General features: G+C 41.6%; 1 protein-coding gene across 1 annotated transcript; it reads right to left on the bottom strand.

Moving 5' to 3' along the window:
• Positions 1–3,226: 3,226 nt before the first annotated feature.
• On the bottom strand, positions 3,227–4,873 carry LOC138879461 (MAR-binding filament-like protein 1). Its single transcript, XM_070159072.1, has 6 exons — positions 4,843–4,873; positions 4,632–4,760; positions 4,483–4,568; positions 4,118–4,381; positions 3,652–3,843; positions 3,227–3,583 (listed from the first exon to the last, which is right to left on the bottom strand). Exons 1-6 carry the CDS (start codon positions 4,871–4,873, stop codon positions 3,227–3,229), a joined length of 1,059 nt encoding a protein of 352 aa, XP_070015173.1.
• Positions 4,874–19,669: the final 14,796 nt, after the last annotated feature.

The following is a 19,669-nucleotide window of genomic DNA, read 5'->3' as shown; positions in this document are numbered from 1 at the left end:
ATATTATTATATTTAACATAATAATATAATTGTTAAACGTTAGAACTGGGTCCCAGATTAGCGACCAAAGTTGATCTCTATCTGCTTCCCCTTTTGTAAGCGACCAACTTTGGTCGCTAACTTTGAATTATATTTATTTATATTTTATAATTTTTTTAAATAATAATATAATTATTAAAATTTTATAACTGGGTCCCAGATTAGCGACCAAAATTGGTCTCTATCTGCTTCCCCTTTCGTGAGCGACCAACTTTGGTCGCTAATTTTAAATTATATTTATTTATATTTTATAATTTTTTAAAATAATAATAATATAATTATTAAAATTTTATAAGTGGGTCCCCCTTTAGCGACCAAAGTTGGTCGCTAATTTCAGTATTTCTTTGACCAAGTAAGTCTGACCAGTTCGGTCAATATTTTGACGAAATTATCGACCAAAAAGCGACCAACCTTGGTCGCTAATGTATTTAGAATAATTATTTAATTATTTTCTCCAATTTAGCATCCAACTTTGGTCGCTTTTCTTGACAGACCAATTTTGGTCGCCAAATTTTGGTCATTTTTTTCGGATTTCTAGTAGTGTTTTCTCGATACCTACTCCGAGCACTTATTACATTTGGAACCTATTATTGCAACGTAATGCCCTTCGGGCTAAAAAAAATACAGGAGCTACATACCGATGCCTAGTTAACAAAATGTTCAAGGAACGAATAGGCAAAATAGGGGAAGTTTGTACTAACGATACGTTGGTTAAGTCCCTGTGCGCAGAGGACAATTCAGTTCATTTGCAGGAAATATTTGCCATCTTGAGGAAATACAACACGAGGCTTAGCCCGGAGAAATGTGCTTTCGGGGTTGGCTCGGGTAAGTCCCTCGGCTCCATGGCGTCAAATCGAGGTAACAAAATCGAAGCTATCGAGGGTATCACGATCGTGGATAGTGTGGAGGCCATGCGAAGGTTAACGGGGCAAATAGCCACCTCGGGTCGACTCACTTCGAGGTCGTGGGGTCGGAGTCACCGGTTCTTCTCTTTGCTCGAAAAGAAAAAGGACTTCACAATGTCAGCAAACCTTAGAACAATTAAAGCGACATCTGCTGAGCTCGCTTTTGCTTCACACCCCGAAGATAGGAGAAAAGCGAGAAGCAGCGCTTGTTAGGATGGCCGCACAAAAGCAAAAGATAGAAAGATAATGCAATAGAAGGACCAACCTTCGACATTTCGGAGTCGGGGACTTAGTTCTATGAAAGTCACCCTTGGTACTCGAGATCCAAATGAAGGAAAACAGGGCCCGAATCGGGGAGGACCTTACCAAATCCTCGGAGTTGTCGGTAAAGGATCCTACAAACTCAGCACCATGGAAGGTCAACAACTGCCAAACAATTGGAACATATCACTGCTCAAACGATACTACTGCTAAGGTACGATTTTATCCTTTTGTCCATTTGAGTTTAAAACTAATTCATTACAGATTTTGGATCGACGACATACGTTCTCAAAGGCATCGTTCTTTACACAAAGGTCTTAGGTTTTAAAGCATGCGTTGCACTCTTTTTCCCTTAGAACAGATTTTGTCCCAAATGGGTTTTACCAGCAAGGTTTTTAACGAGGCAACAACTACGTGCTACCTGAGGAAAACTCAACAATATCCAAGGCTTCTTTTCAATCAACCTCGAATACTGGGGGGCATCACCCTCGGATGGTTATATTTTGAGAAAAACGCTTCGCGCCTAAGAGGGCCTCGATAGTAAAACTTTGTAATGGGATAAACAGTTAGATGAACCGTGTCTGTATAGAATAGTCGAGCCCCAACGACAAAGCATGTACGCATGTATCAATTACCTGAAGAAGTATTCTACTAATATCAAAAACACTATGTGTCTCAAAGAAGTCTACTATTATACGAGCTCTACACCTATAATCTTACGGGAAACGGCTCAAGATCCAAAGCATAAAAGCACCCCCAATACTCGGGGACTATCACCGACAGTCAGTACATCCGAGTTATCAAAAACTTGGACTTATAAGGACCTCAAAGAGGAATCCCCTCGAAACAAAGGCCTAAACCAACATACTCAGGGACTAACTTTCCGAACAAGTTCGGAAAGTTATCGGGAAACAAGTCCAAGTGACATACCCGAAGGCTATGGTCACACTAAAGAGTAGGGTCATATAAAGGCTACGGCCAAAATAATGCGACTCGGAGACGTCTGGCTTCCATTATAAATTAAAGGCCTTCAAATATTGAAAAATCGGTTAAATCAGACTATCCTCGGCAAAAGCAAAATATGAAGGGCTTCGATAAATTCAGCCCCCAAAAAATCTAAGGGCCTCAATAAATCCAGCCCTCAAATAATCTAAGGGCTTCGATAAGATTGGCCTTCGGAAATACCTCAAGAGGTATTCAAGTATGTTTACACAAGCAAATTACTAATAAGGTTTCAAGACGTCAAACCCTAAAAAAAACCCAACAGGTACAAAAAAACACATGCTATGGCATAACTAAATATTCACTAAGTCTTTTAGACGAAATGAGGGAAAAACTATACAGCCATTTTAGAGGCCGAAACGGCCCAACTTAAAGAGCCTAAGGGTCAATTTTAAAAGAGCCTAAGGGCCAACTAAAAAAGCCTAAGGGCCGATATATAAGAGCCCAAAGGCCAACTTCGAAAGGCTTAAGGACCAAAAACTTATAGTTCAAGACTCTGCTCTCATTTCGATCCGAACTCAAGGTTCACAATACCTCGAGCTTGCATCAGATCGATTTAAACTTAGCTCGAAGATTATTATATCTATCGATAAAGATCTAAGGGTTTATTATATCCCTAACCCAAACCAATCCTCGGACCAACCATTCAAACGAAGGTTTCCATGAATAAAGACAATATTAAATCCAACACAAACCAAAGATGAGATAAAAAGTTTCCCTTGTATTTCCAAAAGATGATTACAAGTGATATATACACAAGGAAGGCTTGCACAGAAACAAAATAGAGAAACCTACAACTACTTTGGGGTCATATCTTCGGCAGCTACAGGAGCCGCGTCTTTGAGAGCCTCACCCTCGGGGACTTCATCTTCGTCTCCTCCGATCTCGGAGCCACTGGTTGAATCATCCTCATCAAAAAGTAGAGCGACAACCTCTTCTTCTAAAATCTTGGCCCTTTCAATATCGGCTGAGAGATTGAAGCCGCGAGCATGTACCTCCTCAAGGGTTACCCTCCGGGATTATAGCTTAACATTGTCGAGTGCACTTGATAGCTTGACTTCTGCTGTAGCAGAGATTTCCTTTGCCCGAGAATTTGCTGCTTCAGCATTGACTCGGTACGAAGACACAATGGCCTCAATGTCAAATTTGTCCAGCTCAGCAGCGGATCTAGCTTTAAGTCCCTCAATTTTGCGACCTCGAGCTAGGCTCTCCTCCTTTACACTTTGAAGCTGGCGTTCGAGTGAAGCCAGCTGCTCTCGAAGAGTTTCCTTTTCAGAGACAAGATTGTCCATGCCTTGCCTCCACCCCAACGTCTTGGCCTCCTTCATCTTAAGCTCCTCCCGGAGCTGCAACACCAATTCGCCCTTCTGACGAAACTATGAAATTAAAAGTATTAGTCGTCAAAACAAACAAGTACACAACAGACCCTCAAAGACTATGTTACCTCATCAATACACTCGGCCCGTTCTCGACAAGCTTTCGTCAATTCCACTCGCAGATCGCTGATCTCCCCTTCTTTCTTGACATAGAGGATTTTAAGGCTGTCCCTCTTTTTTAAGACTTTATTAAGCTCGGATTCATATCGGGAAAGCTCAGTACGAGATTTGGAAAATGCTCGTCGGTGAAGCAACACAGCCTTTTCACAAGGAAAGGAGGTCAGAACCAGAAAGATGGAGATTAAACTCAAAATAATGAAAGACAAAACTTACTTGTTTGAGGAGTTTCTCAGCTTCCTCAAGAATAAACGAGGAATCAGGATCGGGACCCTCTTCGATTCCTGTGAGACACTATTGAAAAATATTGTTCTCTTCGTGAGTCACTGCCACATCACAAGTCTCCATATCCTGGGCATCTCGGAGTTGCCCTTCAGAAAACACCAGGCCCTGCGGCGAGTTATCTATGTTGATTACCCCAAGTGAATTACTTGGGGAGTTATCCTGTCTTTGAACAGCCTCGAAGTTAGGCTTTTTGAGCTCACTCGCCAAACGTCCCCCGGGACGAGGAGCACCTTTTATGCCTGATGGCTCAGGGACTTTGCTCGAGCTCCCCTCTGAAATATCTTCTTTTCTATATTGAACCGCCTCCGTCTCCTTAGGATCATCAGTCTTCAAAGTGCTAGGGCTTCCTCTTTCCCAAGCTACTAGAAGGCAGTCATCATCCTCTTCCTCTTCCTCCTGATCTCGAAGGCGTTGAGTTGTTTTATGGAGATAAGGCCACGATGTTAGCCTTGGGCTTTCGAGCTTTGCTTTTCTTTCGCCTCGGGGTATTTGCAGACGACCCCCTCTTTCTTTTCTTTGGGAGGATTTGAGATCTCTTCTTCACCAGATGGGGGCGGCTGCATTTCAATAGCTTTCCTGGGTCCTACATAAAAGATGAAGTGAGTATTGCATTAAGAAAAACAAGTAAGCAAACAAGAAAGCTCACCGTGGTTTTTTGCCTTCCATCGGCCCTTGGTTAAATCATGCCAGCAACCCTCCATATATGAGGAAGTAGAGGCCAGTCGGCGAACCCAACCCTCGAGGTCCTGGACTGATCCAGGAAACCAAGCAACAGCTGCACCATCGGAAAGGGATTACATCGATAAAAAGACAAAACCAGGAAAGGAAAAAGGGAAGCAAGGTATGAAGTTATTTACGTTTCATATTCCATTCCTCGGGGAACGACATCCTTGCAGCAAAATCAGGTCAGATGTCCTGACTCAGACAAAACGACTCATCCACCCTCGATCTTTGTCCTCATCGATGTTGAAGAAAAATGATTTCAAGGATCGACATTGTAGTTTTATCAAACCACCTCGATCGAAGACTGTATAGCCTGATTAGGTGGTCGAGTGTGAAAGGCATCCCCTTGACCTGACTCGAGAAAAATCTGATAAGATGAACAATCCGTCAAAACGAAGTGTAGATCTGGCCAAGCGTCACTTGATATCATTGACAGAAGTCGAGAATAACTGGGTCTATGAGACCCTGAGCTAGATTTGCTGGGCCTAGCGTGAACGGGTAGGTGTACACGCTTAAGTACCCCGCTTTATGGGTAGTGATATCCTCTACTAAGGAAGGAATCACTACATCTTTGTCACCCCAGTTGCAATCATCCTTTACTTGCATGAGGTCGTCCTTGGTTATCAAATAGACATATTGAGACATAGGCTCGCATTGGCCTGGCGTCGATACAAATTTCTCGATCTTGAAATCAGACGTTATTTCGCATGGTGGGGTAATGCACTCCTCAATACGAGGGGGCACTACTGGTTTTCCCTTGGTCGATCGAGAAGATGAAGAAGCATTTTCCTTTTGGGGAACCGATTTAGAGGTCTTGGCCATTATAATATGGAAACTCAAGAAAATAGAGAATGCTGATAGTGAAAAGAAGAAGGAATTCAGAGAAATTAAAAGAGCTAATAAGACTTTGGGAGTTATATGAGAATAAAGTTTGCAAAAGTGTGAAGTTTATCTATTTATAGAGGTCATTTAAGCGTGCTGAGGAAGCTGAAAAGCCAACCGTTAGTCGCCTCCAATTAATAACTTTGGGAACCACACGAAAAGCAACCTTTCAGTCACTTCAGCCGCTGATGTCACGAGATTGGCATTAGGATCGAGGCGTCGAAGATTAATTCATTTTTTATCGATCTATTTCGAATTCGAGAAAACTGTTCACTCGACTACTAAGCCCAAGGGCTACCCAAGTTTGAGAAAATTCTCACTCAGGGACTATAAAAAAGCCTAAGGGCTAACTCTATTTCGAGTTCGAGCAAGTGCTCACTTGGCTACTAAGCCCAAGGGGCAAGGGCTACCCGAGCTTGGGAAAATTCTCACTCGGTGATTATTTACGGAGCCTAAAGACAAACTTTATTTCAAAGTCGAGACCTTTCTCTCACTCAACTCGGACTTAGGAGTTCCGATGTCCCGAGTTCGCAACAAATCGATTTAAGCTTAGCTCGAGGATTAACAAAAACCTTAAGAGGTATTATATTAGTTGATTAAAAACCTAAGGGCTTGTTATATCCCAAGTCCGGTATTTGGACTAGTCGATAAAAGTTATACAATCAGGTTTTCCACAAGTAAAGACGAAATAAAATTCAACACGAGCCAACAGGGAGACAAAGGGATCCTTTTATATTTACAAGAGATGGTTACAAAATATAACTACAACATCCACGAGAGGTACTTACATAGGAACAAAGAAGCAAAAAACAAAAGCCAAGAACTTAATCTACTTTTAAGACCACGACCTCGAGAGCGTCATCTTCAGGAACCTCCTTCCTGGGGACCCCATTTTGATCTTTGGAAACTTGTGTGCCCGAAGATATTTAGGGCAGAAAGCCCTGGATAAATGTAACTATGTCTCCAGCAGCGGGGGTTGAACATTCCGCTGAGATTTTGGGCCATAATCCATTAGAAATGTTCAGCAAAAGAAAAAGACCAGAAGGGAAGACCAGAAGATATAGCTTTACCTTCTATCACAAGAAAAACCAAAAGATTCGCGGGATGTACGAGCAACGACCCAAGAATGTTCTTCCTTGGGACATTGTTCCAGTGTGGAATGTAAAAGTTAGTAGATGATAGTGCCACATCATTTTATGGGAAACAAAAGGAATGAAGTGTCACACCAGGTTGAAGTCAAGAGAGATGAGCAGCGGTGTAAAGTTCACGTATTTTCTGATACGGGAAGGATTCGGCGCCTTACTCTCGTTGTCTCGAATCGAAGCTTTGAAAAAGGGAGCCTTGGCGTGACTGATAAAATTACTACCATGTGACCTTATGATCGCACGTTCAAACCATGGAAATAGATGATTAAAGAAGGAAGCAGAGAAGGGAAAAGATCAAAAGCAGGTGAAGATGAAAAAAGTACAGTTCTTTGTTTAAAAGAGTGGCCTCCTATTTATAGAAAGGCGGCGACAGATCGGTGGCGCAAGTGGCCGACCAACGTTGGAGAGTATTTGACATTTTGGGGAAGTGTGCTAACATGACATTTCTGATCATTTCAAGTGCCAACATCACGGGCATGACATCATTATAAGAGGTTCGAGAAAATCGAGGTTCGAATCGTTTCTTATCATCTTACTCTAAGAAACGCAGGGACTATCTGTATACGATCAAAATCATATGCCTCCGACTTAAAGTTTCGAGGGCCCGTCCTGGGTCATAGTGCAAGTAAGATCAAGTCCGAGCTTGAAGAACCAGGCTCGAGTTCGAAGGCAAAGTGCGATGCATACCGAGGTCGAGTGTGTTCAACCCCGAAATAGTACCATTGTGGATTTGTACCAGAACGAGTTAGATTTCTGCCACGTCCTCAAAGTCATGGCGCAAATCCAGAATATGATTGTACTATTCCGTACTAAGCGGTTAGACAGCTGTACCAAGAATATTCCTTACTGTAAATGGAAATATTCCTTATTTAGGGCTCCCCTATTATATAAAGGGGACCCCAATCATTTGTAAGATCATCTTACCATCACTGAGAAAAGAATATACGCTTTGCCTTTTTGCCTACTGTTCATCAGTTTTGTCTTTTAGCTCCATTGTTCTTGCTTTATTTTTATTACTTAATTGTTCTTACTGTCCTGAGCTACCTCGAGCCACTAAGCTCGAGGTCACTGCTGCTATGTAACATTGGTTTGATTCACTTCTATCTTTCATTTCTATTTCATATTTCTTGACTATTAATTGGTATTGAACTAAATCATATATTTTTAGAACCACTTATCAAATTTAATTGCTATTCGTATTTTCAATTTAAACAGACAACTCTTTCTATTTCTACATGTGTTATTTTATAATTCGTTCTTTTATATTCTACACTTGTGATTTATTGAACTCGAGTGTTCAAGAGTTTTCACTTTAATCAAGAAGAAGTGTTTAATTAGTAATGAAGCCAGTTAATATATCTATCTGATCGTTGTAGATAAATTAAATGAGTTGTTTATGTATTTTATCTTTTTCTAAGAGTAGTGCACATCCTATACCTAACGGGGTGCCTTGTACTAATTATAGTGATGATCAACACAGACACACATTAGCTGTCACAATATTTTTAATTTCTAGAAGAAAAAGAAAACAGAAAAAGATTTATCTACTGAATCTACTGATCACTTCATTTAATTGATTTTATTCTACAATATTTGAACAAAGACAAGAGTTTCAAGTCTCGCATCTGCTCGAACCCGGATTTTCTTTTCGAACTTGCCTATTAAGTTAAAGCACCAAGTCTTGCGATGCTTCAAATTCAGATACTAACAAGTGCAACCTTTACATATTAATTAGTAAATTCATTCGCGCTTCTTGCAGTCACGAGAGAAATCAGTAAATCCAAGAAATATATTTTCTATAAAAAAATTAGTCGGATAGAGGAGATAAAATTTTGATGTATATGCATACGAGAGTGTATCTATAAATTGAACGAATGACAAATGCATTAGATAAAATTTACAGCTTACGTGTGTATGTTTCTTAAGCAGACACGTGGCACTGATCGGGTGAAGTTGAGTCAGCAAATAGCCGATACCGGAGATAGGCATGCGATCAATGTGTAAATTTGAAGGCAAAAAGGCCGGGGAAGAGAATTCGAAAGTAAGGCATCGGTTGGAGAGAGCAACAATAAAAGAGCAGTCATTACAGAAAATTATAGCATTTACTCCCAAACATTATGCACCCATCAAGAGGGATTTTTATTCATCTTTAAGAAGAGCATGATTTGAGAATGTTATCTCCTCAAATTTGACGATAAATAGGAACATTTGTATTCATTTGGGGGACACAAAGTACTGAATCAAAAAGATTAATACTCTTTCTTTCATTCTTTTAAGCTTTATACTATTGTTATTACTCTTGGTTCCAGTGGAATCAGTCGAAAGCTCAAGAGTGTTCTTTTTTTAATTGTCTTTATTTTATTTTCTTTACACTGTGTTATTTTATTAACCAGATCAATTAAATTCATGTGTCTATAAATCATATTACAACTTCAACTGTATTTTTTTGGTAGGTAAACAGTTTGGCACCATCGTGGGGCATAGAAAATTGTGGTGTTATAGATCTGCTCATCTTTTACTAACTTGCTTTGAAGTTTTTCTGTTTTAAGCATACTACAGTAATGGCACACAATGATATTAAAAACTTGCTCAATGTTGGCATGAATTACAACAACGAGCACGTGGATAATTTACATGAGGGACTCAACAGAACGATTTAACTAGTGAAACCTATATTGATGGGAATGAATCATTTCGAGCTGGGTGGAATAAAATACTCGACGTACGAGGAGTCCAACTCCTGATGATTTGGATGATGAGCCCGTGGCCGATACTGTAAAAATTTTGAGAGCACAACAACGGAAAATTATGAACAATTTTTCAAGACATTATCAAATAATGATTGAGCTTCAACAAGCGTTATCAGTGACTTCAAATAATTCAAATAGTAGATTTCGAGCCCCTCCTTGTGTGCCTATAAATCAAAATGCACCAAGAATCGGTAACGTCGCTTCCAGAGGGGAATTTAGATCGAACAACAACCAAGTAGGCGGTACAGGTAGGGGATCCAAAAATAAAAATTATGCAGACGATCCTTTCAACATCGAACTCATGAGGTTCATATGGGAAATAAATGCTCAAATGAATTAGAATGCCAAAGAATTTCATGCTCGGATGGATCAGATCTCGGGACACCTCCGGTCTTAAAGGGCCTGGACTCAAAAAAGTATATGCATGTGCTATTCAAATCTACTGTGGCTCCGAAGTTGATCACAAAGAGATTTAAGATGCTGGATATTCCAAAATACAATGGAACACCAGATCCATAATTACAACTTATACTACATTTGTGAAGGGAAACGGTTTGGATCCGCAAAAGATCAAATCAGCCTTGCTAAAGAAATATGGCAAAACTCTAAAGAAAGGGGCTTTAACATGGTATTTATTTTACCTGAATACTCAATTGATTCTTTTGAAATACTTGTAGATTCTTTCATCAAAGCTGACACTAGAGAGAGAAAAGTTCAAGCTAGAAAAGCAGATATTTTCATAAACACTCAAGGAGACTCAAAGTTGTTGTGAGAGTTTGTTATTAGATTTCAAAAGTAGAGAATGTTATTGACTTCAGTACCAGTTGAATAGGCAGCGGAAGTATTTACTAAAGGTCGCAATCCATTAAGCTCTGATGCCTCATGGAAGTTGAAGGAGAGTTTGTTGGAATTTCAAGCAACCACATTGGCTAATGTCCATAACCAGTATGAATCTAAATTAGGATTGAAGATGATCAGCTAGGTTCCGCGGTGTATTTTAAAGGTCGAAATTGTGATCAAAATCTAGAAAGGTCCAAGAATATCCTTGGTGCATTCCGGAGGTCATCTAGGAGTCGTTTTCAATCGTATGTATTAAACACAAGGATGGATTCACGTACATGACAAGGGCATAAAGTTTATCAATCATGGAAATATCTAGACTGGAAAGGAGGACTTATCGTGGATGAAGTAGTAGAACTTTGTAAGATAAAGAGCCATTGGAGTCCCGAGATTCAAGCTGTCCCTGAGTATAAGATTATAATTTTTGTATAAGCTTGGTGGAGTTGGTTTCCGCCATGAGGAACATAAAGTATCAAGGTTCCCAAAATCAATTCGATTAGACCTAGTCAGAGCAATCCTAATTTATTGTGTGAATTCCATAGTACACATGGTCATAGGACTGGGGACTGTTGGCATCTTCATGAAGAGATTGCAATGTTGCTAAAAAGTTCATCTTAGAGATTTCTTAAATGACCGGGCTAATAATAATTATGGCAAAGTTCATGATACAATAGAACCAACGAAACCAACATGGTCTTCCCATATCACAATAGATATGATTTTTGGAGGCATTGAAGTGAATGGGATGACATTTTTGGCTGGAAAAAAGAAGAAGATATCAGTCACTCATGGAAAGAGAATATGGAAAATATCAGAAGATGATGAAATTACCTTCAATGAGGATGATGTGAATGACCTTATTTTATCACACAATGATGCACTGGTAATATCTTCAATTTTTTTTAAATTTTAAAATTAAACGTGTGTTGGTTGATCCAGTTAGTTCATCCAATATTATTCAACTAAGAGTCCTAGAGCAAGCGAAGTTTACCGGTAACATGGTTTCGACAACAAAGCTTTTGGTTGGATTCAACTTAACAAGTGTGATGACCCAAGAAGAAATATTGTTGCCTACGTACGTTGAAGTGGTGATAAAATAAACATTATTTGAAGTTGTGGATGATGATATGGGGTATAACATGATTCTCGGTAGGCCATGGATCCATAATATGAAACTTTTCCTATCAATTTATAACTAGTTGATAATGTTTCCAACACCGGATATAATTAAGCTGATTAGAGGTGATCAACTTGCTGCAAGTAAAGTGAATGTTGTTACTTTGTCTAACAGTAAGGAAGATGGAGTCAGTAAATAGCAATTACAGGTACCGGTGCCAACTTCCTATTCAATCCCGGTGACAATACCGAAAAAAGATTCAATATCGAAGGAAGACGATAATGAGGAGGAGACACCAAATATTTACCAGGTACCTAGATCCTTCCAGGTACCAAAAGATACGAATGCAACATAATCAACCGTAGAAGATCTCGAGAAAATTACTTTGTTCACTGAGTTCCCGAAAAGAAAGGTTTACCTGAGAACGGGGTTAAGCCCCCAACTCATATGTAAAATTCTTAAATTCTTAAAGATAATGCTAATTGTTTTGTGTGGTATCACTTAGTTATGACAGGTATCCCACTTGAAGTGGCGGTTCACAAGCTAAGCTTGGACCTTAATTTCTCTCTAGTAAAGAAGAAAAAACTTCCAATAGCTGAGGTCAGAAACAAGTTTGTTAAGAAGGAGGTAACCAGGTTACTTAATATAAGTTTAATATGTGAAGTTGAATATCCTGATTAGTTAGCTAATGTAGTGGTAGTACCAAATTACTATGATGTGTACTGATTTCAAAGATTTGACTAAGCCTTGCCTTAAAGACTCTTTCCCATTATCTAACATCGATCAAATGATTGATGCAACAACTGAGCATGAGTTGATAAGTTTTCTTGATGCATATTTTGTGTATAATCAAATAAGGATGCACCCCGGAAGATCAAGAAAAAATATTATTTATTATTAATTTGGTACTTTTTGATATAATGTGATGCCTTTTGGGCTCAAAATGCTGGAGCCACCTCCCAGAGGTTCATGAATAAAATATTTGAACTTCAAATTGGTAAAACTATGAAAGTTTATATTGATGACATTTTGGTTAAGTCTCTTAGTGTAGGGGATCATTTGACTCATCTACAAGAGACATTTGACATCTTAAGAAAGTACAATATGAAGCTTAACCCGGAGAAATGTACTTTTGGAGTAGGGTCTGAAAAATTTCTTGGTTTTTTGGTTTTGCAAAGAGGAATTGAAGTAAATCCTGACAAGATCAATGATATAGAAGATATTTCTGATCAACTAAATAGCTATAACGACCCGACCGGTCGTTTCATGAGTTACCGCTCCGTTTCCCCTATTTCTGCTTCTTTATGCCTTGTTCAACTGTATTATGTGGTATTGAGTTGGTTGGTTTGAGTTCGGAATGGTTTTGGAGAGGAATGAGATACTTAGTCTCTTTTTGGGGAACTTTAGTTGGAAAAGTCAACCGGAAGTTGACTTGTGAGTAAATGATCTCGGAACACGGTTTTTATGGTTCAGATAGCTTCGTAAGGTGATTTGGGACTTAATAGCATGATCGAAATATAATTCGAAGGCCGTGGTAGATTTAGTCTTGAATTGACGAAATTGAAATTTTGGCATTTTTCGGTTGGTAGTGGAAATTTTGAAATCGAGGTCGCAATGGAATTACGGAAATTGCAGTAGGTCCGTTATGTCATTTGTGACGTGTGTGTATAATTGAAGATCATTCAGATGAGATTTGATAGACATTTTGATCGATTGCGGAATTTGGAAGTTTCTAATCTTTAGGCTTGAATCCGAGGGTGTTTTGATGATTCGATATTATTTTGAGTGTTCCGAAGATTGGTATAAGTTTGAGTAGTGATATTTGACTTGTTTGTTTTTTGGATGAGGTCCCTGGGGCCTCGGGATGATTTCGGATGGTTATCGGAAAGTTTAAAAATTTGAGAATGCAGCGGAAGCTGCTGGTTCTGTCATAACCTCACCTGCGGTTAGGGGACCGCAGGTGCGACATTCACAGGAGAGAGGAAGCAGCCGCAGATGCGGACACAAGTGAAAAGGGCAAAAGCCGCATGTGCAGAAGAAGGAACGCACCTGCGTTACCGCATGTACGGGTAGGCATCCAACAAGCCCGAATCCGGAATGCTTCGTTGCGGAGTTAGGCTCCGGAAAGACCTAGATGAGGGTAGGTCCTTTGGGCTCCTTTGCGAGGATAAGGAAGTTGAGTTGGCACACTGGCGACATGAGACATACTGGAGCTCGAATTACGAGAGCTACTTGATGAAATAGGTAATTTCTTGTCCCGGGCGGGTATGTGTTTCGCCTTTTGACTTCTAAGGTTAACTCTTCGTCTATCCCAGCTGCAGAAAAAATTTAGAGGTTTTGGAGAACCTTAGGGATGAAGCCGACCGAGTCAGGAATGACCGTGGCGGGCTAGGATCTCAGGTGCAGGCTCAAGCTTCAGAGAAGGAGGGTGTCTTGTCTAAAGTTCCTGCCTTCGAGGCCTAACTCCCTTAGCTCGTGACAACGCTTCAGTTTAAGCGGATATGATCACAAAGCTCGAGTCCAAACTTTCAGAGATCAGGGCTGAGACTATTTATGCTCGGGCTGAAGCAGCACTGGGCTAGACTAAAGCTGATCAGGAGATGGCAATTCATTTGAAGGATGCTACCGATGCCTAAGCCAAGTTGAAGAGGGTTCTTGATCATGAAGAGAGGATAGAATAATATGTTCGTTGTAGATCCCGAAGAAGGGTACTTGAGGAGATCGGTGCCAATGGTTTTGTTCTCCCAGAAGAGCTGGTGCAAGCGAGGGTGGATGAGGGTAACACTCGGTCACTCTTGCCCGGCGCTGAGGAGAGCGAAGACAAGGCTGATAGGCCGTAACCATGGGGGGTAGACTTTGCCATCTTGTATGCGATATTTCCAGAGCGTGTTTGTAGATGAATGATGCACTTTTGTATGTAAATATAAGAGAACTTGAAGCTTTATTTCTTATGTACCCCTTTCTGTTTTGTTTCTGACCAGGCGGCCTGGTTTCGGAGTTGATGAGAAACCTTAGATTCGTAACATGGCTCCGGGGCTCATCAGGCATGCCCGGGGGCTCTTACGCGTTCGGTCGCGATGCGGCCTTTAGTGTAAGCTGGCGTTAGAGCTCTTATGCTTTGCTCAACTATTTTAGTTTTAGTCTCCGAGTCGGGCTTCGACTCGAGCCCACTCAACCCTCAAGCTTTTGTGTCTGCATGGGCTGGCGACAACGACTCTTACGCCTTGGGTCGAAGCTATCTTTTATGTATGTAGCCTTGAGGCTCATGAAGCTGGCGACGATGACTCTTACGATGTGCCCTTAGGCATGTATAGTTAACTATTTTGGATCCAGTCTCCGAATCGGGTTACGACTTGAGCTCACTTTGACCCTTAAGCTTTCAAATTTTTAAGCTGGCAACAGTGGCTCTTACGCTTTTGGTTGCTGCGACCGTTTAGTGTGTGTGGCCCTGAGGCTCATTAGGCTGGCGACCATGGCTCTTATGCTTTTCCCTTAGGCATATGTAGGATTTATTTTCCTCTCGTTAAGGACTTTTTGAAATATTTTTGCCTGACCCGTCATTGGTTCAGGAAGAACCTCGATTTCAAGTCGTTTGCGGCAATGTTCGAGCACCTCGAAAGGTTTAGCTCGTAGGCTGAGTAGCTTGAAGCCTTGTGATTTGGAGCTGACATGCTCGAAGCTTGTTTGCCTGTCGATGGTAGCCTGTTTAACCGATTCTTTTCGAAGTAGATTCGAAGTAATAGCCTATGATTTTATAGCGATGGTCAGACGTCTCCAAGTCGCGTTAATTTGGTCGGTACTGCCATGTAACCGTAGTCATTTGCGTTTGGCCGGAGCTATTTTTGATCCCTAGTGTAGTAGTTTAGGTGTCTATATTGAGGGTATGCCCTTTCAGTAGTCTTACAAATGCGACATATAGCCTAAATTTCGGGATTGAGTTTATTCCTGTAGTAAGGTCTTACAAAATTTTTATGCCTGTTGAGGACTTACAGCTTTGTTGACACTTGGTACACGTATGATTCATGCCTTGCTTGAGGTCTTACAATATGTCCATGCTTGTTGGGTATTACACTATGTTCATGCCTGTTGAGGTCTTGCAGTTTTTCATGCCTGTTGAGGTCTTGCAGTTTTTCATGCCTGTTGAGGTCTTACAGTTTTTCATACCTGTTGAGGTCTTACTATATATCCATGCCTGTTGAGGTCTTATAGTTTTTCATGCCTATTGAGGTCTTACAGCTTTTTCATACCGTTGAGGTCTTACAGATGTAGATGCTGCCTTAGGTAGGTCTTACGGGACTGAGTCTGCCCGCTCGAGATCTTATGGCCTCGTGTTTTGGTGAGTCGATGGAGATGGCATTTTGACGGCAGACCCCGAGTCATCGAAAGTTTCTTGACTCGGGAGCCATTCTTCATAAACTTTGCATTGCCTCGTCGAGGGCTTGCGATTTCAGAGATCCCAACCCTGAGGCCGTGCATTTTTCTTTTGAGGTTTCGACATCAGTCCCTGAGTACTCGTGGCACCTTCGACTAAGTGTTGAATTGTCGATGCCAGTCCCCGAGTGTTAGAGACATTTTCGGTGGAGGAATTGTTTCCTTATCTTACGAAAGTGACTTGACAAAGGATATTCTTTGATTATTCGGTATGAGTACATGTATTCACCGACGGGAGCCTGGCTATACAGACACGTTTTGTTTGACTGTTTGGCCTGGTATATTACTTTCCTACATGGACCCCATTTGGTGTTTCATGACTTCTCCAAACGGGTGGCTTCCTGGGGAGTGCCCCTCCTAGCGTTCAAGGTTGACTGCAAAAGAAGTCTCGAGCATTTGTTAAGTTTCCCTTAGGTAGCATGCAAATGTTGCCTCGTTAAAAACCTTGCTGGTAAAAACCTTTTTCGGGATAGAAACTCAATCGAAGGAAAAGAGTGAAACAGATGCTTTAAAAACTTAAGGTCTTCGAGCAGGATTAGCATTCTGACCACTCCGATCGAGTCCCTACATAAGGGTTAGTCCAAAATACGAAATAAAAAAAGGAGATGGTTGTACCTTAAAGTGAGATATGCTAGCGATGCCTTGAGGATTGATATGTTACAATCGTGAAGGCCGATATGTTACAATCACTCGAGGTGAGGACACGGTATGGTCCTTTATTTCGTTTAATCATGTTTTATTAAGGGTGAGTCTCGATCACCCTTTGGCTTATTCGAGGCGGAGGTGCGAGCGCTGGTGACATGTCGTGTACTGCAAACATTTCTCTTGCCGCATGCTGTTCCCCGCAGACGGTTTTAATTCCATCCTTTGTTGGGAATTTCATCATCTGGTGAAGAGTGGACAATACCGCTCTTATGCAGTGTATCCACGACCGTCCGAATAAGGCATTATACCTCATGTCTCTTTCGATGACATGCAATTTGGCATCCTGGGTCGTGCCGACCACAGTGACTGGAAGGATGATTTCTCCTTTCGTTGTTTCACTTGCCATTTTGAATCCGTTGAGGACTCGAGTTGCAGGCACGATTTGGTTGAGCAATCTGAGCTGCTCTATCACCCTCGACCTGACAATATTGGCCGAGCTACCTGGATCCACGAGTACACATTTTATTTGAAAAAAATTTACAAGGAAAGAGATTACCAGAGCGTCATTGTGAGGTCGAGACAAGGTCTTGGTGTCCTCTTCGCTGAATATGAGGGTGTCCTCAGAAATATATCCCCGGGTTCGCTTTTCTCTGGTGATGGATATTTTTTGTTCTTCTTATTACGGGTTCTTGCGGGGCATCATCGCCCCCCATGATCATGTGGATGACATGTTGTGGCTCGTTTGCCTTGTTCTTCTTGGTCGCCTCTCTTTACCGGAACTGATTTTTGGCTCGATCGCTAAGGAATTCCTGGAGATTCCCTTTATTAAGTAGTTTATCTACCTCTTCTCGTAGCTGATGACAATCCTCGGTCCTATGGCCGTGTGTGTTGTGAAATTCACACACTAAGTTGTGATTTCTTTGTGAAGGATCCGATTGTATAGGCTTGGGCCACTTGGCATCTCTGATTTTGCTGATGGCAAACACGATGTCCGATACATCGATGTTGAAGTTGTATTCCGACAAGTGAGGTTCTCCCGCTGGCCCTACGTTCCTATTGAATCTGGCTCTGTGGATGAGTCCTCGAGGATCATGTCCTTGGTCTATTCTTCGATTGTTGAGAGGTGGGTTGCGCCGCGGGGTGTTCCTTCTATCCTCGATATATGGCTGATATCTATCTTTGTTTGGTTTTGGTTCCTTTGCTAGGAGCCTGTTTGGGTATACTGATCCCGATGGGGCTCCCAACTGGTCATCCTCGGCCCTGATTTTCAATTGGTACCAGTTGTGGATGTCTGACCAGGTCACAGCTAGGTACTCGATCAAATTCTATTACAGTTGTTTTGAAGCCACCGAGCTTCGTTCATTCAGACCTTGAGGGAAAGCTTGTACTGCCCAATCGTCATAGACTGGTGGTAGCTCCATCCGTTCCATTTGAAAGAGGGACACAAATTCCTGCACCATTTCGTTCTCTCTTTGCTTAATTTTGAAAATGTCGGACTTCCTCGTTGCTACTTTGATGGCACTGGCGTGTGCCTTCACAAAGGCGTCTGCTAGCATAGCGAGTGAATCTATGGAGTTAGGCTCCAAGTTTACCACATCATGGCCCCCTTCGAGAGTGTTTCCCCGAACTTTTTCAGCAATACGGACTCGATCTCATCGTTCTTTATGTCATTGCCCTTTACTGCGCAAGTGTAGGCGGTAACGTGTTCATTGGGGTTTGATGTCCCGTTGTACTTTGGGAATTCCGGCATTCTGAATTTCTTAGGAATGGGTTTCGGGGATGCTTCTTTAGGGAACGACCTTTGTATGAACTTCTTCGAATCCACACCTTTCAAGACCGGGGGTGCGCCCGAGATATGGTCGACCCTGGAGTTGTAGGTCTCGACCTTCTTATTGTTGGCTGCCATCATTTTCTCACCCGATTTGATCCTTTTGGTGAGGTCTTCAAGAATTTTCACGATGGCATGGTCGGCTATCGATCTGTTGTTGCTCGATCTCTCCGGTAGCTGTTCAGCCGGGGGAATAGTTTCCGGTGCTACTGTGCTGGGAGTCTTCGGGTGGCTTTGCAGTTGAGCGATAGCCAGCTGTTGTGCCTGCAATATTTCAAAAATAACATGAAGACTAACTTCCTGTTCTTCCTGAGCTGGGGTCTTTTGGGCTTCCTGTTGGTCGCCATGTCGTACGCTCCTGTCGGTGTGCGAGGTTTTGTCGACCTGCTGTGCGTCTTGCGATCCCGCATCTGCTGGAATCGGTCCAGGTGTGTTATCGGGGTTCTGCGGTGGCATGCCAACAACTGGAATAGCCACACCGTTTCTCCATGGTTTTCAAGGTTGTTATTCTCAACCCTGTTTACCGAGCCATACATTTTGACCTGAAATTGAAGATCTTGGACAAGAAAAAGTTTGAAAGATAACTTGTGTTTCGTAATGAAACCAGCAAGGAAATAATCACTATTATTTTTAGCCCCACGGTGGGCACCAAGCTATTTACCGTGAAAATGGTAATAACAATTAAATTTGTTGATGAGACTCTAAAAATATGTGATCTATTTTTATGCTAGTTGTTAGGGAAGTTGATGCTAGATATGTGAAGCTTAACAGTGGAATTACGAACTAATGCAGAGTTAAGATCAAACCGAGGGGCCTTTTGCCCGGGCCTCGGACTAACCGATAAGGGGCCTTGAGGTCGATGCCTGGGCTTGGGCTCAAGCCATCGGGGATAATCGGGAATGGGCTAACAGTTAGGATATAATTAAAGGAGGCTCTTTGTAGCCGATATCAAGCAATAAATGAAGAACACGTATGAAAGCAATAAATGATAGTGGTAGTCTCGAGCGAGTAAGTTAGAGAGAAACGAGAGAGAGTTGTTATTGATTTTGTGTAGAATGGTTGAAGCAACAACTTACAAAGTGAATGATCCCCTTTATATAAGAGAGGGAATCCAAACATAGTACAAGATACATTAAATGATAAAGGAAGCAGGATGGGACAACTAACTAGCTTCATGATGTAGATGTAGACCAGCGTTTGACTAGCCTGGTAGACTTAACCGGACCCGGATGCATTCTTCGAAAGCCTCCCATACTTGTTGGGGTCTCGGCCAACATTATCCCAGGCCAGGTGTCGATAGATTTTGAGGGAGGTACCCGGCCC

The sequence above is a fragment of the Nicotiana sylvestris genome, chromosome 10 (genome assembly GCF_000393655.2).
Source record: "Nicotiana sylvestris chromosome 10, ASM39365v2, whole genome shotgun sequence".
Classification (NCBI taxonomy): domain Eukaryota; kingdom Viridiplantae; phylum Streptophyta; class Magnoliopsida; order Solanales; family Solanaceae; genus Nicotiana; species Nicotiana sylvestris.
Note: the sequence above shows the minus strand (reverse complement) of the source record. Positions and strands in the feature narration are given on the sequence as shown.